The sequence below is a fragment of the Sciurus carolinensis genome, assembly GCF_902686445.1.
Source record: "Sciurus carolinensis chromosome 19 unlocalized genomic scaffold, mSciCar1.2 SUPER_34, whole genome shotgun sequence".
NCBI classification, from domain to species: Eukaryota; Metazoa; Chordata; class Mammalia; order Rodentia; family Sciuridae; genus Sciurus; species Sciurus carolinensis.
This window is the reverse complement of record NW_025920112.1, coordinates 5,261,276-5,287,398: the sequence shown is the minus strand read 5'-3', so window position 1 is coordinate 5,287,398 and position 26,123 is coordinate 5,261,276. Positions and strand designations below refer to the sequence as shown.

Sequence of the window (26,123 nt, the reverse complement as noted above, 5' to 3'; positions counted from 1 at the left end):
CAGGGGCAGCCTACAAAGGCTCAGACCCTGTTACATTTTGCCTGGAATCTCAAGCCTTTCTGTGGAATGATGGTGGAAACCTCCATGAACTTTTACCTTGAGCACCCTGCAGTTCTACAGGGCCAGCACCACATAAATAATGCTAAAGCCTGCTGCCAGCTGACACCATAGTTGGGTCCCTGAAATTACTACCAAGGTGGTTTCTGGATGTCTTCCTTGTTGAACATGCTAATCTCACTTGCTCGGACCCCTTTGTAAGTATGGAGGCCCCATGAGATTTCTCACTAGAATTTTCCCTTCTATATCCTTGAGTGTGCAAGGGATGTGATCTTGCAAATGTCTTAGAGGCCTTCAGACTCCTTTACATTTTCTCTTTGTGAAATACTTGGTTCCTCTTAAGGGACTACAATCTCTTTACAACCACAACTTCCCTTGCCCCTGTTTTTGAAATGATTACTTTAAATTCTGATGAAATGTGGTTTTTAACTCTACTAATATAAACATCTGTTTTCTTAAAATGCTATATGTCTATGTTATTAATATAAATATTCTAAAGTCTTTATGAAACTTAGAATAGTTTGATGGTTTTATAAAACTTGAAAAGTATAATATTCCTAGCATAATATTCTCATTTTTGAATGTGACCTTAAAATGCTCTATAGAATCATTTACTACATTGGCTTTTTGGTGGCAGAATGAGTTACTACATTTTCTTGTTGGTGGATGATGTCCCAACACATTTCTAACTGTTGACTGTAGTAAGTCTTTTTCTTCTGTAGTTTTGATTCCACAAAGCACTGACAACCATAATAACAAAAAGTCTCCACCAAGTACTCCTAAACATAATATCCTTATAAGGGTAGACATGATATTCAGAAAACATGGCTTTCCAAAATATATCTCTGACAATTTTGGTATACTCTAAAAAATCTCTTCATTTGTTTCACATGTAGTATACGAAGTAAAATTTTTGGAAAACTCTACATAAGTTCCATACCACACCACACTTTCAGGGTTTTGCATTATTTGCCATAAGATATGAGATATCATGGAGTCCTTATATCAATATTTCCTTTTTTTATCTCCTTTTCCACCAGGACTTTCAATATAAAACACAAGTTAGATGTCCAAATACATGCATCAAAATACAACTTTCAATAGAACTGGTGTTTGAAATTGAATTTATTTCTAACTTTATCCATTAAATTTAAATTTAATATACCTGGCCACCTTAACTCAAAAAAGCACATGAGTTAGAATTCAGTCAGCTACAGGGGTGGAGGACATGCATGGCATGAAGAGTTCAACTGGGATTCTCTGAAGAACCTTCTTCTCTAGCAGGGAAAATTGAAATGGTGAGAATAAGAAAACATGGAAAACAGTTGTTTGGATGAAGATTTCTTGCTGGTTGCATCCTGTTAAGCAATCAAGGCTTCCTGCATCACCCAACACCTGGGTGTTTCAATGGTTCCTCCTGAAAGTATTCCTGTGTCTGAAAACTTTAAGAAATGCCATTATGAATTAATCTCATATATTTAAGCTTTTTATTTTCCTAGGTAATAAATGCACTCTTGAGTTTCTCCACTTAGTTTGTATTATTGTACTGGTGAGCAATATTGTTTTACAGAATTTGGAATTTAATATATTGAGTGAGGTATTGCATGAACAATTTTTTTATCACTTTGTTATATAAGTTACTCCTAGGTAACTTGATATTGAGCATATGTCAGTTATGATTAATGATTAGCACAGTATATGCTAAAATGTTTGAAGACAAATATCTTGTGTGGGATGATGAGCTATTACAAATCATGTTCACAGTCACACACCTGCATCCCAGCGGCTCAGGAGTCTGAGATATGAGGATCTTAGGTTTGAAGCCAGCCTCAGAAACTTAAGGAAGCCCTAAGAAACTTAGCAAGACCCTGTTTTCTGTGATAAAAGCAAAAATGGGCTGTGGGTTCACCCTGGGTTCCATACCTGCTGTAAACAACAGCAACAAAATAGATTGCCACAGGTACAGAGAGGGTTTTACTGTAGGAACACCAGTAAACTGAGAGAAGTGGTGGCATTGATGTGGGAAAAAGGGTCAGGCCAGACAACTAGATTCTATCTTTCATAATGATCTGACATGACTCATTAGCATACTCATTACAAAAGTAAGATGTGTGTGAGGAAAACTCTCTGAAAGATAACATGCAACTCGGCCCCATATTTACATTCCCACCACTGGGTCTCTCATGGAGATAATAAGAGACTGACAGCCATCAAAGTTGTGGGGGAGACCCAGGGTGCTCTTTCCCAGTGGATGAATTTGACTATAGGGACTATGAGGGTTGAAAGCTTTGGTTTCTGCTTTCTTCATGGGCAAGGAGATACTTTCCTTTTCATGTTGCAGATGGGAAAAAACATTACTGTGATTCTCTCATCATTTTGCTTATAAATTCTTTAGAAGTTGAGTTTTATATGATTTTAAAATAATTATACTGACAATTATGTATCACAGTGCTCACAAATCTGTTTGACATTTCTCTGAGTAAGAGCATATTATGCAAATATATGTTATCACCACGTTTTGTTTGTAAAGGTTTCCTCTGTGACAGTATTGTATACAGTTATGGTGAAGTTTCAATATATTACTACTATGGATAGCTTTCAATATATATAAACACAAATGATTTTAGAATAGATAGTGAATTGTATTTATATTTGAAACATTGATAAAATTACAGATTTAATGAAGGATACATGAAATGCTATGGTAAATCACAAAATTATTGTTCAGCTTCTCATAAGGTACCATTAGGGTAGGCAGTGTAACGTGTAAAGCCCCCATAAGAAGAGCACTTGATCTTATTTAACTCCACTCAGTGCAAGGAGTATAATGGTGAAATGCATCTTTATCATTTTCCTGAGAACAACTGTCTTGGTATTACTCTCCTCACAGCTTCGTTTACCTCTTTGTTCCTGAGATTATAGATGAGAGGATTCAAGAAGGTAGGATCCATGATATAAAAGGCAGAGAGAATTATTTCCTGCAGTGTGTCAGAGGTTGCTGCAGGCCTCAGGTACACACCTGTAGCAGAGCTTAGGAAGATGGACACCACAAGAATGTGAGGGGTGCAGGTGGAGAAATCCTTCCCTGACTCTGGAGGGAAATATCAGCACAGTAGAAAATATGCAAATATATGACATGCCAATTAAGAAAAAACAACCATCCCAAACCACCACAGCAGAGAGGAGAATAAGGACCATGTTGCTCGTGGTGTCATAGCAGGAGAGCCTCAGCAGAGAGGGGACATCACAGAAGAACTGATGGACCATGTTTGACTGGCAGAAAGAAAGCAAGAATGTGTGCCCAGTCTGTACACATGCATACACAAGGTCACTGAGCAGGAAAGCCAAGGTCATGCGGACACATAACTGAGGGTTCATGATAGGGTACTGGAGGGACTGGCAAATGGCCACATAGTGGTCCCAGGCCATGATGGAGAGAAAAAGGAGTTCAACACATGCACAAAATATGACCAAAAATATCGGGGCTGCACAGCCAGCCACTGAAATGTCCATATTGCTAGTGAGAGTGTTGATACAGGCATTGGGGACAGTGATGGAAATGAAGCACATGTCCAAGATGGACAGGCTCCTGAGGAAGAAGTACAAGGGCATGTGCAGGTTCTGGTCAGCAGAGGTGACAGTGATGATGAGCAGGTTCCCTAACAAGGTACTCAGATAGGTCAGTAGCAATACCATGAAATAGAGGAAACTGAGTTCCCAGCCATCAGGAGAGCCCAGGAGGACAAATTCCATTATCGTGGTGGAATTGGCCATGTTCTGGAAATTGTTTTACTGGGAAGATAAAGAGATAAGGCCAAGCAAGTGAAGCATGATTAATGCAATTACTTTTCATTTTTATGTCCAATGTATTTGCTTCAATTTGCAGTTACTTTCCCTGCAGAGAAAGGGTCACTCCTGGTTTTCAGAGTTTTTAATCATTTCTAAGAAGAGTGCACCTCCCAGGGCAGATGTTTAGGTCTGCAGCCCTTGACCCTGGGAGTGGCATGCAGGGCTGGTCCTCAGCTCCTCCATCATGCCTCCCCTGACCTCCTGAGAGTCCCATGCAGAGCACTTGCATGGGTTACTCGCCCCCTCTCCTGCATGGCCACCTGTGTGAAAGTGCATTCTTCAGTGCTGTGTAATTTAGTTAACATCATTCTCATCCATAAATCAGAACTGATAAGAATGTTTTAGCACTCTCTCCAGTGTTAAAAATGTTTTTACTCAGTGTTTTTGCCCATGATATTTGATTCATTTTTCTAAGAATATTTTCCTTGTTCTTCTTGACACCTTCCATTATATTCTCAATGGCATCATAATCTCTAAAGGCATGTTAATGATATATTCTAAATTAAGGTTGTGTTCATAATTATAACTCTTATGAAGCAGCTCAGACAGCTCAGTCCCAAGTCACCTGCATCATGGTTTCCTCTGCCCTCTTCAAACGTAGGTCCTCCTCAGCACCTTGCTGCTGGGGTCCAGCCCTGTCAGCAGTCGAGGGTCCTAGGTGGAGAAACAGCACAACGAGACACCAAGTGTTCTGAGGTCTGAATCTTTATTGTTCACAGAATCTTTTTGTATGTTTTTTCTTTGGTATTGATTACATGATTTCATAGTTAATACAAGGAAACTTTAAGTAAAAATCTGCAAGAGTATAATTAATGATCTTTTTCAATAAACCTGTTTTTACTGTATGATAGCTTAAAATGAAAAAATGGTTCCCAGCAAGGTAGAGGGCACCATGCTTTGTTTAGTTTTAATTTCCCTGAAATAATATGTCATTAAGTTTCTGTAAAAATTACCCCTTCCAAGTACTCTTATGTTAGTTATTAACAGTGAATGTTTTTTTGTTATTACTAACAGAGAATAGAGGAATCAGCTTATAGTTAATATTTATTGTATTTCATGTACTCAATGATGGACTAAAACTCTAACTAGACATAGAAAGAAAACAAATTGTACCTATTATTAACCTATTTATTTATTAAGTTGGAAAAATATCCTCAAACTTAATCATAAACACTAAGAAAGCAATGAAGACCAAACACCACATCAAAGCTCAGAGGAATACACTCTCATATATAACTTTTAGAGAATTTTTTATATTAAAGAAATCATGGGTTCCTTACAAATTTGAGCAAATCATAATTGCTTATTTATGATTTTATCGAAGTATTAACATTAAGCTTTATTGTATGTATTTTGTGCCCAACACCATGAAATCTCTCCAGTATATTCTATAATCTGGATCTAAGGATATATTGATTATTAGAATTAAAAGTAACTGCACATGGAGACATGCCACACCTATGACTCCCAAGAGTGAGGATGTCATAGCTTTCCATTAATTAAATAAGCATTGCCATAAGGTGTTTTAACTGTAGGAACTCTTTTTTCTTTATTTCTGCAGTTCCTGTCAATCATTCCTGATGGGGTTGGAGTTTTTGCCTACATGGTTCAGTTCATCTGAGAGTCGTCAACAGGGGATTGGCAGCTGGAATCTGTTTTTGTATTTTCTCATAGCATTTTTTGGTTACTCAGAATTTCATTGTAAAAAACTAAATCTGAAATCACTGTTCCGTTAGAAGTCTGGATTTATGTTTTAACCCTGGTTCTGTCAAGACCCATGTTTTCAGGGAAAACACATAAAATATTAATAGTAAACCTATACATATTAAGCAAGCAAGGAAGGAAAGCCCGCAACCCAAATTCCCAACGTGATCAGACTTTGCAAACATCTTTTTTACTCAGCGGAATCCTTGTCAAGCACTGAGGGGAATTGCAGGTGGCATAACACCTTGCCTTGTTAATCACACTCTTCCTTTGAAGAGTGAGCTTCCTTCTGAGCCTGTCTGGGCTCCTCTGGAGTTGTGTGTCTCCCATGGTCAGGAGGTGGTGGCCATACACAGGCAAGTTGCTTTTAATTTCATGGTCATGGCAAAGTCCAAGGTGTCCCCTCCAGTCTACCTGTCATCTGTGTCTGGTCCCCTTCTCAGCTTCTCCGTGACACAAACCTGAAGCTCTCTCCTGAGTGACCTCCTCTTCAGAGCTGACAGAGACTCCTTTTCCTACTAGACCAAATGATTAGAATGTGTTACTCTTTTTTTTTTTTTTGGAAGACTATTTTTATTTTCATGCTTTTTAATATCTTGACATAGAAGAGAGAAAGAACTTGTTGAGGCCATGCTCACCTATAAAGAACTAAGACAAGCTATCACCAAGAATAGCATATGCCTTTTACATTCAATTTTAACTAAATATGCAGACAGAAAAGGAATCAATTGGAAAATTCAGGATTTCATTCATAACTTCAAAATTGGGGAGTTCAATCTCAAAAAAGTAAGCATTCTATTCAGCACTTCTCAATCTATTTAGTGTTAGGCATATAATTAATGAAGTAACAGTTTGGTATAGTTAGTAAGATCTTATGCTACAGAAATAGAATTGTAATACTTCTCTCTCAGGACACTAAAATTCAAGCCAAGTCTCTTTCTTAAGAATGCGGAAGGATTCTACATTCAAACCCGATTCGTGGTTTTAAAAGCATGTACTTCAATTTTATTATTTTACCAACTACATGCTGGAATCTAATATTCTTTTTGATGGAGATGTGTTCAAATGATGAAACTTACAGAGAAAATTTATTTATTCTCAATCTGTAAAACAAAATTTTAAAAGCAAAATCTTTTAAGTGATAGGAAGATATTTTTATGACACAGACTACTGCCCTAAGCTGCTGGTCCAGGCAAAAATAACAAAAGAAGAAATTCTTATTTAACCTTTAAATAACAACTCCATATGAGCTACAAATATGTAAACATTTTATATATATTTCTTTGTACTACAGTAGAAGTTAAATGTTTAAAAACTTTTGCAAGACTTGGAATACAACTCAGTAAGAGTTATATAGTAAGCAAATGCCAAGCTGTGGGTTTGATTCCCAGTGTCACACAAAAAAAAAGAAATAAAAAGCTTCTGAAAATGTTAATTTTATGATGAAATTAAAAAAAAGATTAACTTCCCTCTTGAATGTCCAGTGATAAATTGAACCCCAATTTCCCTTCACTAAGGACATAAAAATGATCTAAAGTGGCTCAAAAAGCTTAGCAAGTTCATATTAAAAATGACCTTCCATATGCTCATAAAATGATCAACATAAAAAGAATGTAAAAGCTCTTGTTATACTTGAATATTTAGTTAACAGCCAAAGAATCACTACATTTGAGCTTTTAAATCCAGTGCTACAGTATGTAAATATACTACAGTACATAAAAAAAAGCAGTGATAAAACTGCACACATAAAAATGGCCCAAATATCAGCAACAAAATTATTCTCCCTAATCTTTTATTATCTAGAACTTCAAAACTATCAAATCTTTTAATGCTTAAACAATCAAAATAGTTTTATTTATTCACATTTAAAACTAAATTTCTCCTCCTGAAATACGGAAGCATAGAAGCAATACACAGTAAAGATCATTTTGTTCCAACTTCCTGAGCCACAGATGGTACAGTCTATAACATGATCTCATTATGTCATCATTGATGCACCTTCTTCACCAGTGGCATCTTGGGAAATATGAAGATCTTCAAGCATCTCAGCCAAACTAATTCGAGGTGCTCCTTCATCATCTGTGTCACTTTCCACAGGTATAGTTGAATCTCTATAGATGTTGATATTTTTTCTAATTGCCTCATCTTCTTCAAGATCTTCAAGGAAATCTTGATACTGCCTTTCATCATCTGTATCCATGTTTTCTCTATCTCTTGCAAGTTCTTTCAGTTTCCAGTTTCTACGACGCTGGCATTTGGTGCGGTCATAGCTCTTGTTGATTAGTACCACATCTGAAACTCTATCTGAGTTCACTTTGTGGACAAGTTCATCATTTAAGTTACAGTTGGCCAAATCAAACCCCAATACCAGGTCTCCAGGATTTAGAAGGTGTCCCAAATGAGTGTGACAAAGGTACTGTTTATCTGTATTCATTTCAGATGTTTTTTGTACCCAGACTTCCACGAGGGTATACTTTTTTGATATCATTCCAGCACCTGCATTGCGTTTTACATTTCTAATGATGCTGCATTCCATCACAATAAACTCCTCTAACTGTTTGGGATGGCATAAACTATTGAAAGGATGACTCCAGAAAGTGCTCCCATCAATATCTGCATCTTGTAGGCTGTTTGGATCTTTGAGGTGGATGGCACTGGTTACTCGAATATATTCACAGATCTGGTTCATATTTCCCAGACTTTGTGCCAGTTTTGGAGACAAACAGACAACATTATCCTTGCATATTGGAACAATTTTCACAGAAAAAGTGCTTTTGTAATTGTATGTGTTACTATGAATATCCTGAGAGATCAGTCTTTGTGAAGCTTTGTATCTACAGGGAACTGTACACTGAAGAAATTCTACCATCTACTGAGCATGTTGTTTTGAGGAATAATAGAAATCCAGACCATCATGAATCTCTTTGATACGAAGTGTATTCTGATGCATTCCATATTTCAGAAGCAACTGTTCCAGATAGTAGAATATTTTTTTTTGTTTAAAGTCTTTTGCCTGACTTGAATCACGGCCTTCCAGAAATCCTTGGCTTCTACTCTGTGGCAATCTCTGCACATTTGGGACTGAACAACATAATCCACCACAAACACTTGCTGAAGGACAGCACCATTCATCACCTCTTTTTGAATAGTCAGTTTAACTTTAAGTCTCTTAGAATGGGGCTCAGTCCAAACAAAGCCCGCATCTACAAGGCGTACCTTACTCAGAGGAGTTTTGATTTTTTTCAACCACAAAGCAAGAAGTTCCCTGGATTCTAAAGCACACTGTACCCAAGTTCCTGGTTGCTGAAAATATCTTTGACATTGTTTGCAGAAAGAAATTGAGACTTGCTTTGGAATACCTTGGCTGATGTCTACTTTACTTCACAAACAGGTCACACAAATATTGACAGGATTTGGACTAATTGGGACACCACACTCACAGCACAAGATGTGTCCAGGGCTGCAGTTGGTGGATACTGTCATATACTCCAGTGTTTTGTATACCCTCGTCTCACTGTCAGTTGCCACCACCTAGAATGTGTTACTCTTGAAAGGAGGATCAAATGTACCTTTTCCTCTGAAAACTTACTCATAATCTCTAATTCCCTCTTTGACTTTTGTATTTTGTTTAGAAATTGATGTCTTATAATAAATTGCAGCTAATATGTGTGTGTTTATCATCCCCACAACACTGCAGATCTTTGAATTTTTGGTCATGTGATATTCATGATTTTACATGTTTAGCAGCAATTACCTGACTTTATGCAGAGTAATTAATAAATAAAAATATTATAACATTATTGACTAACTACTAAGTGGACTGACTTTATTCCACTAATTTACAAATAAATAGCTCCCCAATAGACTTTGAGCCTTCTTCTGTCCTGTAACAGATACAGTACACACTGGTGTGAAATGATAAAAGCAGATGCTCCTCTCTACCCCATGTCTTTACAGGGTCAGTTCTAAAGCAGTAATGTAATCGCTCAAAAATCATTACTGATGACACAAATTTGGCCACTGCTATTCCTGATGCTGGGTTTAGGGAAAAAAGAAAATTATTGACATTTTACAAAATTTGATTACTCTAGAGGAAACAAATGTAATAGACTATAAAAACATAAATATATACAAAAAATTTGGATACTGATGAGCATTGAGATGAATCAGTAAGAACATGGGCTGACTTCTCACCCTTCCTGTGAATTGCAGGACTATAGGAAACATTTGTCTCCTTCATTTTTTCTTTGTGCGAAATCTATGATGGAAAGCAGAACATGTGTTTAAAATCCAGGAGTTGCATTGAACCATAGACATTTCCCTCATTGTTGAACACTATATACCACCTACTTGTGTTTATTTCTCCATCTGAACTTAGTAAATTCCCCCTAAGTAGTTTGAGTTATGTGAATGTAATTGCTTTCCTCTTTATTTATATGATTTAATTGTAATTTTAGAAATTTTCTGAATTTGACTTTGTTTCTTCTTTCTTTAGTCTCAGAGGATACCTGGGATCATGGAGCACTGATCTTTCCTCATGTGTAACATGGGAAAAACAAGAGTAGGAAACATCCCCTAATTTCTACAGAGAGCCTCAGTCAATAGACTTCTAATGTATCATTTCTTCAGGAAGAGAGATTTAAAAACAAAAACATGCTTTTGTTCAATTATCTGCACCACAATAATTTTAGTGTGACTCAGAAATGTATTAGGGGCAGATAAATGCCTATCAAAAATTTCTTCTACAAACAATTAGATAAAGATAAAATAAAATAAAAGTCAGGTGGAAAAGAAAGGCAGGGAAATGCTTCTGAGGAGAGGCAAGCAGGCCTTAATGCCAAGAAAATGAAGAGGGTGTGCCCAGGGCTGCCTCTAAAAGTGGGGAAAGTTGAGAGTTTCACTTCTTGTATTTCTACAGATAGTGCTTAAAATAAGGAAATAAATGATAAACTGGTCATTTAAAAACTGCAAAGGATTACTCCAGTTGCAAGGCACAGGAAATTATCATTTTCTAAACTATATTTTTCTATTTTTAAAATGATTAATTATTACTATTGATAAACCTTTGACAAATATTAAGGTGATATTTATAGTTTCTGAAATTCATAGTATGCTTCCAGAATTTTATAATTTCATTTTTTGTATGATTACTACTGGACAGAGACTTCCTCATAGTCACACCTCATATTTTGGTAGTAAAAAATGTAAAATTAGTTGAAAAACAGAATAAAATTTTTATCAATACAATAAGATAGGTGGATGAATTCAAAATGCTTCCATAAAAATTGTATGCAACAGAAAATTTCTTTTTTCCTACATTAACTGATACGTTTTAAGGTATATTATTTATATAAATACTTTGGTATTTACCTACTTATTGTCTATCAGGTATTTTCCATGTTATACTTTTTGCTTTAAAATGAATGTATTGGGAGGAAGAGGAGGAGCACGGTGGGTCGCTTGGGATAGGAGTGACTGCATCAGAGTTACAGGTGGTTGCAAGAGGAGGAGCTGCGTGGCGAGCTGTTTGGACACAGAGCGACTGCTTCTGAACACCGGGGGGCTGCCCTGAGGAAGAGGAGGAACCTGTCGGGTCGCTTGGTCTAGGAGTGACTGCATCAGAGCTACAGGTGGTTGCCAGAGGAGGAGGCGAGTAGTGAGTTGTTTGGACTCAAAGTGACCACTCCTCAACACCGGTGGCCTGCCTGGAGGAGGAACAAGGTGGGTCGCTTGGTCTCCGAGCAACCACTCCTCAACACCTGGGGGGCTACACCGAGGAGGAGGAGGAACAGGGCGGGTCACTTGGACTCGGAGTGACTGCCTAGGGCTATGGGCGACTGGCGGGAGGAGGAGATGTGAAGTGAGTTGCTTGGACTCCTACTGACTGCGATGGAACACCGGGTGGCTATCTGGAGGAAGAGGTGTGTGGCGGGTCTCTGGGACTTGGAGCTATTGTACGGGGCTCCAGGTGGCAGGTCAGAGGAGGGGCCGCATAGCCAGGCGATTAGGTGCAGAGCAGGGTCCCAGGACCTAGGCGGCTTCTTGCTGGAAGAGCCGCACAGAGACACGCCTAGGGGCGGAGCGAAGTTTCCAGGACTGCGGGCAGATTCTCTCAGGAGAGGCAGCCTACAGAGACTTGTCTGTGAAGGGTGAGGCTCCCAGGCCCAGGAGGTAGGTCCGGGCCCCTGGGAACATTGCAGAGGAAGAGAGCCCAGACCAGGCAGTACTTGTAGTTTGAGGGGAACCTCTAGGAGGGGAACTGACCAGCGAGACCTCCCCACCGGGTGGGTCTTCCCTGCCGGGTGAGGTTATCCCACAAGGATGGTAAAACCAGAGACACAGGCACAAACAGGCCTTGCCTCAGCCCACAGCCTAATTACCCTTTGGATGACGATTGGTCAACAAGTGGAGGCGCCTTGGCCCACTATCAGGGAATATACCCCACAAGAGGGTCACCAACTCTAGAGAGGCAGCTTCCTTGTGGAGCACAGCATTATCAACTTCCTCCAAGACTGCAGGCTACTGAAGGGTAAGAGGGGATATACTAGCAATCTTCAGGGACATTATAAGTCAATAGAGGAAATCTGCAATATCTTAATGACCCACTGATTCCTGAACAATATGAGAAAACAAGGGAAGAAAATGCCCCAAACAAATCTAGATGTTACATCAATAAAATCCAATGACAGCATGGCAGAAGAAATGATAGAAAGGGAGTTCAGAATGTACATAATTAAAATGATCAGGGAAGCAAACAATGAGATGAAAGAGCAAATGCAGCCATTGAATGATGAGATGAAAGAGCAAATGCAGGCATTGAATGATCACACCAATCGACAGTTAAAAGAGGAAATACAGGAAGCAAAAGATCATTTCAATAAAGAGTTAGAGATATTGACAAAAAAAACAAACAGAAATCCTTGAAATGAAGGAAACAATAAACCAAATTAAGAACTCCATAGAAAGCATAACCAATTGGATAGAACATCTGGAAGACAGAACCTCAGATATTGAAGACAAAATATTTAACCTTGAAAACAAAGTAGAACAAAGAGAGAACATGGTAAGAAGTCATGAACAGAATCTCCAAGAACTATGGGATATCATGAAAAGGCCAAATTTGAGAATTAATGGGATTGAGGAAGGCTTAGAGAAACAAACCAAAGGAATGAAAAATCTATTCTATGAAATAATTTCAGAAAATTTTCCAAATCTGAAGAATGAAATGGGAAATCAAGTTCAAGAGGCTTATAGGACTCCTAATACACAAATTACAACAGACCCACACCAAGGCACATTATAATGAAAATACCTATCATACAAAATAATGACAGAATTTTAATGCCTGTGAGAGAAAAGAACCAAATTACATTCAGGGGGAAACCAATACGGATATCAGCAGATTTTTCAATCCAGACCGTAAAAGCTAGAAGGGCCTGGAACAACATTTTTCAAGCTCTGAAAGAAAATGGATGCCAACCAAGAATCTTATACCCAGCAAAACTTACCTTTGAATTTGACGATGAAATAAAATCATTCCCTGATAAACAAAAGCTAAAAGAATTTACAAAAAGAAATCCAGCATTACAGAACATTCTCAGCAAAATATTCCATGAGGAAGAGATAAAAAACAAAGAAGCAAATCAGCAAAGGGAGAGATTATCCTAAAGGTATTGCCAAATAAAGGAGGAACCAAATTGTGTCAGAAATAAATGAATAAATAAAATTTTAAAAATGAGCCAAATGACCGGGAATACAAATCATATCTCAATAATAACCCTGAATATTAATGGCCTGAATTCATGAATCAAAAGACATAGACTCGCAGATTGGATTAAAAAGAAAGATCCAACAATATGTTGCCTGCAAGAGACTCACCTCATAGAAAGAGATACCCATAGACTAAAGGTGAAAGGATGGGGAAAAACATACCATGCACATGGACTCAACAAAAAAGCTGGAGTATCCATCCTCATTTCAGATAATGTGGACTTCAAGCCAAAGTTATTCAGAAGGGATAAAGAAGGACATTTCATACTGCTTAAGGGAAGCATAAATCAGGAAGATATAACAATCATAAACACCTATGACCCAAACGGTGGCTCACCCATGTATGTCAAACAAATCCTTCTCAATTTTAGAAACCAAATAGAGCATATCACAATAATACGAGGTGATTTTAACATGCCGCTCTCACCACTGGATAGATCTTCCAAACAAAAATTGAACAAGGAAACCATAGATCTCAATAACACAATCAATAATTTAGACTTAACAGTCATTTATAGAACATACCATCCAACCAAGAGCGAATACGCTTTCTTCTCAGCAGCACATGGATCCTTCTTTAAAATAGGCCATATATTATGCCACAAAGCTAATGTGAGCAAATACAAGAAGATAGAGACAATACCTTGTATTTTATCAGTTCATAATGGATTGAAGTTAGAAATAAATTAAAGAGTAAAAAACAGAAACTACTCCAACACCTGGAGACTAAACAATATGCTATTATATGATGAATGGATAACAGAAGATATTAGGAAGGAAATTAAAAAATTCTTAGAGGTAAATGAGAACAAAGAAACATCATATCAAAACATCTGGGACACTATGAAAGCAGTACTTAGAGGAAAATTTATTTCATGGAGCACATTTAATAAAAGAAGTAAAACTCATCATCCACTAATTAGTGATATCATTCGTCCTTTGGTTTTTTGAGATGGGCTTATCTCACTTAGCATGATATTCTCCAATTTCACCCATTTGCCTGCAAATGCTATAATTTTATCATTCTTTATGGCTGAGTAATATTCCATTGTATATATATACCACAGCTTCTTTATCCATTCATCAATTGAAGGACATCTAGGTTGGTTCCACAATCTGCCTATTGTGAACTGAGCAGCTATGAACATTGATGTGGCTGTATCTCTGTAATATGCTGATTATAAGTCCTTTGGGTATAGACCAAGGTGTGGGATAGCTGGGTCAAATCCTGGTTCCATTCCAAGTTTTCTAAGGAGTCTCCACACTGCTTTCCAGAGTGGCTGCACTAATTTGCAGCCCCACCAACAATGTATGAGTGTACCTTTCTCCCCACATCTTCGCCAACACCTGTTGTTGCCTGTATACTTGATAATCACCATTCTAATTGGGGTGAGATGGAATCTTAGGGTGGTTTTGATTTGCATTTCTCTTATTACTAGAGATGTTGAACATTTTTCCATATGTTTGTTGATTGCTTGTAGATCTTCTTCTATGAAGTGTCTATTCATTTCCTTAGTCCATTTGTCGATTGGATTATTTGCATTTTTGGTGTCAAGTTTTTTGAGTTCTTTGTAGATTCTGGAGATTAGTGCTCTATCTGAAATATGATTGGCAAAGATTTTCTCCCACTCTGTAGGCTATTTCTTTGCATTGCTGATCGTTTCCTTTGTTCAGAGAAAGCTTTTTAGTTTGAATCTATCCCAGTTATTGATTCTTGCTTTTATTTCTTGTGCTAGGGGGATCCTATTGAGGAAGTCTGATCCTAAGCCAACATGTTGAAGATCTGGACCTACTTTTTCTTCTATAAGATGCAGTGTCTCTGGTCTGATTCTGAGGTCCTTAATCCATTTTGAGTTTAGTTTCGTGCATGGTGAGAGATATGGGTTTAGTTTCATTCTGTTGCATATGGATTTCCAATTCTCCCAGCACCATTTGTTGAAGAGGCTATCTTTTCTCCATTTCCTTGGAATTTCCTGTTTCCTCTAAGTATATAATCATATCATCAGCAAATAGGGATAGTTTGAGTTCTTCTTTTCCTATTCCTATCCCTTTAATTTCTTTGGTCTGTCTAATTGCTCTGGCTAGAGTTTCAAGAACCATATTGAAAAGAAGTGGTGAAAGAGGGCATCCCTGTCTTGTTCCAGTTTTAGGTGGAATGCTTTCAGTTTTTCTCCATTTAGAATGATACTAGCCATGGCCTTAGCATAGATGGCCTTTCCAATGTTAAGAAATGTTCCCACTATTCCTATTTTTTTCCAGTGTTTTGAGCATGAAGGGTGCTGTATTTTATGAAATGCTTTTTCTGCATCTATTGAAATAATCATGTGATTCTTGACATTAAGTCTATTGATATGGTGAATGACATTTATTGATTTCCTGATGTTGAACCAACCTTGCATCCCTGGGATGAAACCCACTTGATCATGGTACACTATCTTTTTAATATGTTTGTGTATGCCATTTGCTAAAATTTTGTTGAGAATTTTTCCATCTTTTAAAACTAATTTACTTGTTCTAAATGTAAAAATGCAGGATATCAGCCAATCGTAGTTAACAATATTAGCCATCACTTCTGTATTGAAGAAAAATCTGAGAAACAATGGATCTTAAACATTTTAGATATTTTATTGAGACCATTGTGCAACTACCTAGAAAAACTTAATAGTAATTTTAAAGATATCTTACTGTCATTTATTTACATAATTTAAATTGAATTTTAAGGTCATGTGAACAAAAAGATATTTAAATCGATTTTAATTTAAATTTTAATTCATGAGCACTCATCTCCATGTCAATTTTGATACCATGTACAGGATGTGCACAAGCACATATGTAGTCACAACACTAAAACACACAGGTGTGCACACATACTTAACTCAGGCAGGAAACAAAGATTTTATATCTTTTTGTAGGTAGATCTGCACAACTGGGAGGCAACACTACAAATAGTATTAAAGCCTCTATTATATATAAGCCACTAGGTATCAGAATAGAGTCTATCTCACTTTTACATCATGACTTAAATGCAGGGCAGGTCTAGCAGTTGGAAATACAGGTGCAAAGCCACTGTGGACACCTGAATGAAAGTCTCAGGGGACCACTGGCCCTTGATGGCTATCAGAGTTATTCCCAACTCCACCATGTCTATGCACCTTTAGGGTTTTGTGAAAGAAAGTTTTCTAGTGTATTTGAGAGTCAAACCTTGAAAAATTGACCTCTGAACATGGAGCTGAAAAAATTCTATACGTAGATAAAATAAGACTGATCAGAGGAAAATCAATTAAGCATAAAGAAAGAAATGTAAATTTACTATAACACCATGAGCTTAAACATATATAAAAATTTTTCAAAACAGAAATTCTAAAAAAATACAGTCATAATTGTTCTAGTAAAGGAAGCATGTAGAATCTTTTTATCAGATCAGGGTGTAAAAAACTTTTTTAAAACTTTTTTAAAAGTTTTTTTTGTGTATTTTTAGTTATATACATGACAGTAGAATGTATTTTGACATAGTATACATGCCTTGGAGTATCACTTTCTATTTCTGTAATTGAACATGCTGTGGAGTTACATTGGTCATGTATTCACATATAAGCATAGTAAGGTTATATTTGATTTATTGTACTGTCTTTTTTATTTCCATTAACACTCCCTATCTTTGTTCTCTTTTTGTGTGATCCAATGAACTATACCAGTTGTCTGTAAAGTTAGTGGGAAACAGATGAAAGGAAGGCTGGTGTAAACCAAACTATCTTGATCTTTGTTATGTGTAGAACACAATTAGTGAAATCACAATTAGTACATTGCACAAACTATCAATCATTGTCCATTTCTGAGACATTCATATTTCTTGTTAATAATATATAGTACAAGCTATCAATCATTGTCCATTTCTGATATATTCATATTTCTTGTTAGTAATACAGAATTATCAATTTCAAACCAGCACCAGCAATGTAGGAGGCCCCTTAGCAACTTACCAAAATTTTCACTCTAAGTAAAATCAAAAAGGACTAGGGATGGGCCCTTGGGTTAAATCCCTGGAAAAATAACAACCCCAAAACCCAACAAATACAACAACAACAATAATCACCACCACCACCAAAAACAGCAAAATGTTGTCACAAGGCTTTAGGGAACAAGGACTTATAGATGTTTACTTTATGAACTCCAATAATATGAGGGAAATTAAAAGTTGACCTGGGTAAGGCACTGAGGCCGGACAATTACAGTTCAGTTTTCCATAATTATAAGGCATGACATGTTAGGATAGACATCAGAGAATGAAGATATGTGGGAGGAAAACTGTCCAAAACCTGTCCTGCAAATGAGTCTTGGGGATTGATCCCTGACACTGGGCAACTCATGGCCATCATAAAACAGTAGCAGCCAATATTATCCCAGGAATGTAGGGTGCTCTTCCCCAGTGGATGGATTTGACTATCAGGACACAGGTTCTCTATTTCTTCCATGGACAAGGAGTCTTCTTATATTATGAATTAGATGTACAGAAATATTATTGTGATTCACTCTACATTTTTGGTTATAACTATTTTGGAATTTGATTTTTATAGATTTTAGTAGAAATTAAATTGACTCATATGAAGAGGATTGTATCACATTATGAACCTCAATCAGGGAAATTAGGATAAAGCTGAAATGCATCTTTCTCATTTCCTCGAGAACAACTCTCTTCCTAAAACTCTCCTCACAGCTTCCTTTAGCTGTTTGTTCCTGAGACTGTAGATGAGAGGATTCAAAAAGGGAGGAACCATGGTGTAAAAGGCAGAGAGAAGCAAGTCCTGGAGTGTGTCAGAGTTTGCTGCAGGCCTCATGTACACAACTATGCCAGAACTGAGGAAGATGGACACCACGAGAATGTGAGGGGTGCAGGTGGAGAAGGCTTTGCCTGGGGCTTTGTTGGGAACTTTGAGCACAGTTGAAAATATGTAAATATATGACAGGATTATTATACCAAAGGAGCCACCACCAATTATTATAGTAGAGACAAGAAGAAGGACCTTGTTACTGTTGGTGTCAGAGCAGGAGAGGCTCAGCAGAGAGGGGACATCACAGAAGAACTGATGGACAACGTTTGATTGGCAGAAGGACAGCCAGAAGGTGTTTCCAGTGTGCACACCTGCATATACCAGACCACTGAGCAGGGAAGTCAAGGTCATGCGGACACAAAACTGAGGGTTCATGATGATGGGGTACTGGAGGGGCAGGCAGATGGCCACATAGCGGTCCCAGGCCATGATGGAGAGAAACAGCATCTCCACATATGCACAAAAAATGACCAAGAAGATCTGGGTTGCGCAGCCACCCACTGAAATGACCCTGTTGCCAGTGAGAGAGCTGACACAGGCATTGGGGACAGTGATGGAAATGAAGCACATGTCCAAGATGGACAGGTTCCTGAGGAAGAAATACATGGGCTTGTGCAGGTTCTGGTCAGCAGTGGTGACAGTGATGATCAGAAGATTCCCTAACAAGGTACCCAGGTATATCAGTGGGAATGCTGTGAAATAGAGGAAACTCATATTCCATCCATCAGGAGAGCCCAGGAGAAGAAATTCCTTTACCATGGTGGAATTGGTCATTTACAGGAAATTCTAGTTTTCTAGGAAGATAAAGATATAAGACAGAGGAAGCAAAGCATGATTAATGCAAATACTTTACATATTCATGTCCAATGTATTTGTTTGTATTTAGCAGTTACTTTCTCTGCAGAAGAAAGGTCACTCTTGCTTTTCTGATTTTTTAATTCTTTCTAAGCAGAGTGCACCTCTCAGTGCAGGTGTGGAGGTCTGCAGCCCAGGGTCTGGGTGTGACCTGCAGGGTTGTCCTCAGCTCCCCCATCATGCCTCCCTTGACCTCCTAAGACTCTCATGCAGGGCACTTACAGGGGTTGCTCACATCCTCTCCTGCAAGGTCACTTGTCTGACGGTGTGTTCTTTAATGATTCATAAAATAATCACCCTCATTATCTTCCATAAATGCAATTCAATCCTATTTTGTCTTTGTATAAAAATAACAATTATAACTAATAATTTGAATTGCAGTCAATGCTTAATTTATGTAGGAATCTATCTATATAGTTGGAGTATTTATCACCATGAACAGGAATACATCTTACTCATGAGGAAACCATCTACAGAATTCAAACTTTCCCATTTCAGACCCACAAGTCCAGTGCTGTGGTAATCTGAGGTCACCTGACTGTACATAGTTTCCCCTCAGTTCCCCACTGTCCCTGCTGATCCCCAGGACTGGGTGGTGCTGTCTCATGGCCACACATCCTCAGCCAGGCCAGTTGCAGCCCCCACTGTGTCTCTACTTTCTTCTCCTACTGATTAGTGTAAGGTGTTTAAAGCCACCAGCTTCCAGCCCAGCTGACATTCTCCTAAACTTTTAATTTTTACCTTAATATATTTTTACTCTGTGTTCAGCACCATGAAACCTAATATTCCACTGTCTATGCAATCATTTGTCCTCTTTTTTTTTTTTGTTGGCAGTGCTGGAGGTTGATCCCAGGGCCTCATGATTGCAAGGCAAGCAATCTACTACCTGAGATATATACCCAGCCTTTCCTATTCTTATTGACACCATCCAGCATATTCCTTTCTTCTCAGTGTCATAATTATACAAAAAGATACTGAGTGTTTACACTGAAAGGAGGATTTTGCTCATAGTTATAACAGTTCTGCAGCAGCTCAGACCAGTTCAATCCTGAGTCACCTACATCATCATTTCCTTTGCCCTCTGGAATCCTGGGTCCTCCTCAGCACCTTGACAGGTTAACCACACTTGCCCTTAGAAAAGTGATCCTGATGAGCCCGTTTGGGCTCCACTGGAAAAATGTGCATCCCTCTGTGTCACTTGTGGGTGTCTAGACACAGGTATTTTGGTGTTAATTTTGCAGTGAGTGTGAAATTCAAGTTGTCCTATGCAGTCAACTTGCAGTCTTTATCTCCCCATCCCCATTCCTCCCTGCCACAAACCTGAAGTTTATGCTTTAGTTTCCTCCTTGTTGATAGCACACACCTGGATCTTTCTGACAGAGGCCTTTTCTACTGTGACATGGTGATTTACATTTCCCCAATACTGTGAAGTGGGTTTTAGAGGACAGTCAAATGCAACTTTTCCTCTGGGTACTGCTTTTCAGTCTAAATTTTTTCCACTCATCTATAATGTTACAAATCAACATGTGCTACTACCATACAATAAATTGGTGTGTATTCATCTCTGAAATCTCTGGTGCAATTTCCTTGATTTGGCACCTTGTATCTTGCATATTTTTATCATTCTTGTAGCGTGTGCATGACTTTCTGCAGAGTGGTTAATGAACAAACGTCTGGTGGCTTTGTTGACTGAACATTCACCAGTACTGACTTTCTTTACTGATTGAAAGATGAAGAGCTCCTAAGGAGACTCTACCATTGGGTGCAGGGTCTGGCAAGCCCTGACCACCTGTGCATTTGCAAAGCAATGTCTCTTTTAAGTAGTCACTGAACAACTGTTACTGATGATATAAATATGGTCACAGCATTTCAGAAGATGAAGTTATGGAAAGAAGAAAAATATTTGTATTTTTAAATAATCTGATTAGCATGAGAGGTAAGAGTGTAAATACATAATACAAATTTTGAAGGTGATGAGTAATGACACATATCCATATTAATAACAATACATCTTTTCAGCCTTCTATACTGACCTCCAGACATGTCAGGGGTCCTTACTGACCACACTTAGACATTTATGTCTAATATTAGATGGAAAAATGAATATGTGTTTGGGTACTAGAGGCTAGCATAGAACTACATAGATATTTTGTTCCTTTACAGTTTTTGTATGCTAAACCATGTGTTGCTTTGTTTTTCTACGAGAAAGCAGTCAATTCTCCAGTAATTGTAGTTGCATTCTATGAACTTAATTTATTTTCTTCTTTACTTATGTAATTAACTACAATTTTAAAAATTCTTCTCTATATTTGACTTTTTCATGAATCAGTCTTATAGGAATCTTCAGATTATGGATATGATGCAGTGATATGAATCACCACCTGATTTCATAGGTCCTCAGAGTATTCTTGAAGATCTTCAAAATATGATTTCTTTTTGAACCTAGTTTTTCTAAATAAGGAATAAGCTTTAGTTTCTGTAGTTTGACCTCAATTACTTTAGAGTATTCAGAACTACATTCTCCTTTAAGGGGTGAATATTGCTTTTTGAAAATTCCCTCCTAAAATACTTGAGATGGTGGTGTAAAGAAGACAAAGCTCAGGTAGCATGAGGGTGAGGAAAAGAAACAGGAGGAGAAGTTTGCATATGTTTAATGCCAAAAGTATGAGGAGGAACTGCGCCAAATCCTTTCTTCTATAAGTGGGTCCAGCTGGGAGTTTTCATTTTGTCCTTCTCTTGACAGAGCTTAAAATAAGGAAATGTATGGTAAACAGATTGCATTTAAAAATGCAAAGGATTGCTTGGGTTGATCCCATAGAGGAAAAAGAGGGGTGGGAGGGATGGGGGGAAGAAAAAATAACAGAATGAGACAAACATCATTTCCCTGTGTACATGTATGATTACACATGGTGTGACTCTACTTCATGTAAAATCAGAGAAACAGCAGTTGTACCCCATTTGTGTACAATGAATCTAAATAAATAAACTTTAAAAAGATACAGAATGATTGAACTAAATTGCATTTTTCCCTCTTAGCAAATTTGGCTTAGTGCTATTGATCAATCATTGAGGAATACTTAAAGGAACTTTTTAAAATCCTGACATTCGTAATGTGTTTTTAAAGACTGTATAAACCTATTTTTAAATTTTTACCACGGGACACACTATTTCATACTTACAACTAATATATTTTAATAAAAAGTGTGAAAAAATATTTAAAAGAGATCATAATTGTTATCATGACAGAAAGGTGTGATTGATGAATTCAAAGTGCTTCACTGGAAGTTATATATAATATTAGCTGTTTTTTTACTAAAGCAACTGAAGACTAAGCAGGTATGTCATTTGCTGAATCAATTAATATCCACCTAACTGTCACCTGCTTGTTATTTGATAATTTGTCTTTCTTGCCTTAATATGAATAAAATTTGTCTTCTGATGAATCTTAGGAGATAATTCTGTCCATTTTCAAAGTGTGGTAAGCAAAAGTAATTTGAAATGACTTATATTAACCCATAACAGGCAGCATGAGGAGCTATCACATGTTACTTACAACACACTCTAGTGATATTACTCTTGACCCACTAGGAATCAGCAAATACTACAGTTTTCACAAGACATCTCTGTGCCTGTTATTCTTGCAGAATTAACAAATCAATTCCTGGGCTAGCTGAATATCTTATGGGATTGCAGTTTTCTAAGCAGAATAAAAATGAGGCATCACATGCTTTGAACACTTACTGCCAAGTACTCACACTGGAGTGCTGCCTGTTCTCCAGGTGGGAGCAGAATTGAGTCTCTCCTTGGCTTCCCCCATCAACTGTGTCTGCAGGCAGTTGGATGTGTCCAGCCAGCCCATTGCCATGTGGGATGTGGGGAGCTCAGTCACCTCTGCTTTATGTGAACAAGGTGCCTTGCCAGAGGAAGAATGGTCTCTGGGAGCTTGGAGCTCAGCCTGCAGAGATAGCAGGAGACCTGAGCACACTGCCAAGCAGCAGCATCTCTAGATCCCAGGAGAGCAGTGCTGGCCACCTGCCAGCATGGACAGTCAATGACAGAGTGTGAATACTCTGTTGGGAATGACCCTAAGTCATTACTGAGAAATGTGTGACCCTGAGGGGAGAAAGATGTACTAACTGGCTGTGTTTTCATCTCTGCCTCCTTCACCTCAGTGTGAGTAAGGGGTGCTTATGGGGATCAGGTGGCATTAGGAGTGGTGAGCAACCTGCAAGTGGGAAATACCTAACGCTATATGCATTTCTGAGGTAAATTTTCTTATTTGAGATGAAATCCACATGACAGGAAGTTAACCTTTGTAAGAGTTCATGGTTATGAATTCAAAAATATTTACCACTTTACAAAGTTGCAGAATTGCCAAATCTATCTTGTTCCCAAATAATTTTATTACTTCAGATGAACCATCTAATCTGTTACACACACTGTCCCTATTAATTCCTATTGCAGCCACTAGAAAACTCTAAGTATATCCTGTATCTTTGAATTTACATATTTGTGAAGTTTTATATGAACAAAATAATTCAACATAGGATATTCCTTCTTAGAAGTCAAAATTAATCCACCTCATAGAATGTATCATTAGTTCATTCTTTAATGATGAATGACATTCCATTATATGAATATGACAAAAAGTTTTTAATCAACACATTCAATTTTGGACCTAGTTCTACTCAGTCTGTTAATATAATGGGATGAAATTTATTGGTTATATGTGTTTCCTTTTTTGATATCTCTAGTATACACTCTGTACTCTGTATGATTATGATGAATAATTGTGCCAGTCAGATTCTCATTTCTGTGACCAAAATCCCTGGTTTAAAAGCCCACAATAAAAAAAAATACCAGTTCAGTTGAGGTAAATCATATTTTGTCTCATGGGTGCAGAGACTCAGTCTATCTTTGGTCAATTCCAAGTTTTTTTACCCATTTTGTGGAAACATCGAGGAAGGACCCAGCAGAGTGAAGCTGCTCAGGATGTAACTGCCAGGAAGAAAAGACCAGGAATGGGAAAGGATGGAAGAACAATGACTGCTTTCAGGGCTTAACCCCAGTGAGCAGTCTCCTCCATCAATGCCCTCACATGCCTAAAGCTCCCACCCAGTCACTTCATTCAAACCAGGATGGACTGAATAGGTTGTAGCTCTCACAATCCAGTCATTTCCCAATTCAAAATTGCAGCCCACACATAGGAACTTTTGGGAGACATCTCACATACCACCCATAATATTTCGCCACTGGTCCTGCAAATCTCATGTCAATTGCACATTGTAAAATGAATTTAGTCCATCTCCAAGCATCCCATGGTCTTCACAATTCCAACTTAGCCCAAAAGTACAAGTCCAAAATCTCACCTGAAACTGAAGGTAAACTCTTAGCTGTGAGCCTCAATAAAAATCAAAAGCAAGTTACATACATCTGATGTCCACTGGTAAAATGTAAACCTTCCCATTGCAAAGGGATTGATAGGGCTATGGAAAGAACAGATGAGACCAGAGGAAAGCAAAACCAGTAGAGCAAACCTATCTCCTCTTCTAATTCCTCATGTACTATACAGGACCCTTAACTTAAAAGTGTTCTTTCCAAAGGGCTTGGGAATTCCTACCCTTTTGATCTTGCCAGTTGTAGAGTTCAGGTTCTCTCTTTGACTTTAGTTCTCTCTGGTGCCAGCATGTTTGTGGCAGACAGTTAATGCTACAGGTAATTATTGATTTCTGCGAATTTCTTTCCAACTTTGCTCCACTAATCACCATGTCAAGGGTATCCTGCAGGGCCTCAGACTATGCTTGGATTAACTGGCCTTTCTTTGAAATGATGTTAGAAGTCATCATGACCTATGCACTTGAGTACCATGCTTTCCTCCAGAGCCAGCACCACATTACTGATAATAAGGCTGTAAGCAGCTCATACCATAGTTTGGTCCCTGAAATTACTGTCATGGTGGTTGCTGAATGTCTTCATTGCTGAGCATGATTATGTCTCTAGCTGAGCCCCTTGTACAAGCAGGGTGGCCCCAACACACTTCTCAAGGAAATTTTCCCTTCTACATCCTTGAGTGTGTTTTGGGTGTGGACTTACAATTCCTTAGATGTTGTCAGCACCTTTCCTGTTGTCTAGGTGTGAAATATTTGGCATCTTTCCAGGGCCTGCAATCTGTTTACAACCACTCCTTCCTTGGCTCCAGTTTTTAAAATGATCTGTTTTAAACTCTGATAAAATCTTATTTTGAAATGTACTGATAGAAATAACTAACATTGTACAATGTTGTATGTCTCTGGTATTGACATAAATATTGTGACGTCTTCATAAACTTGGGACAGTGAGAACCAGAAGCCATGGGACACAGTTTGAGGATGGAGCTTACATTCTGCCTTGGATCATACTGAGCAAGTCAAGGCTTCCTGCATCAGCCAACACCTGAATGTTCATTTGTTCCTCTTAAAGTGCTCTCTGGCCAGCAAACTTTAAGAAATGCCTTTATTAATTAATTATGTATATTTAAGTGTGTATTTTTCTAGGTAATAAATATATTTATGCTCTCCTCCAGTTTTTTCTATTAGTGTACTGATGAACAGAATTTTCCTTCAGAAATGGGAATCTACTATATTGATTGTGGTATTATATAAACAGTTTTTCTCAGTTTGCTATGTAGATACTCCTACAACCTTGACATTGAGCATTAGTCAGTTATAATTGATGATCACAGAGAATATGCCAGTTAGAACACTAAAACATTTGGCGAGAACTAATTTGTGTGAGATAATGAGCTGCCACAAAATGGGCGCGGGGTGCACACTTGCAATCTCAGTGGATGGGGAGGCTGAGGAATGAGGATCTCATGTTGGAAGACAGGTTCTGCAACTTAGGGAGGCCCTAAGCATCTTGGCAAGACCCTGTTTTGTGTGATAAAACAGAGGAAGGCCTGGAGTTGTGCTCTTGGGTTAAATCCCTGCTGAAAACAACAACAACAAAAAAGATGGCCACGAGTAGAGTTGGGGGTTTTCTTTATGAACTCCAGTAAACTGAGAGAATGTGTGGAGTTGA

At 38.0% G+C, this 26,123-nt stretch overlaps 1 protein-coding gene and 2 pseudogenes across 1 annotated transcript; all 3 read right to left on the bottom strand.

Moving 5' to 3' along the window:
• Positions 1-2,903: 2,903 nt before the first annotated feature.
• On the bottom strand, positions 2,904-3,831 carry LOC124973519 (olfactory receptor 14C36-like; annotated as a pseudogene).
• A 3,740-nt stretch (positions 3,832-7,571) lies between these two features.
• On the bottom strand, positions 7,572-16,522 carry LOC124973518 (60S ribosomal export protein NMD3-like; annotated as a pseudogene).
• A 1,528-nt stretch (positions 16,523-18,050) lies between these two features.
• On the bottom strand, positions 18,051-18,983 carry LOC124973517 (olfactory receptor 14C36-like). Its single transcript, XM_047537415.1, has one exon. It carries the CDS (start codon positions 18,981-18,983, stop codon positions 18,051-18,053), a length of 933 nt encoding a protein of 310 aa, XP_047393371.1.
• Between the last annotated feature and the right edge of the window lie 7,140 nt (positions 18,984-26,123).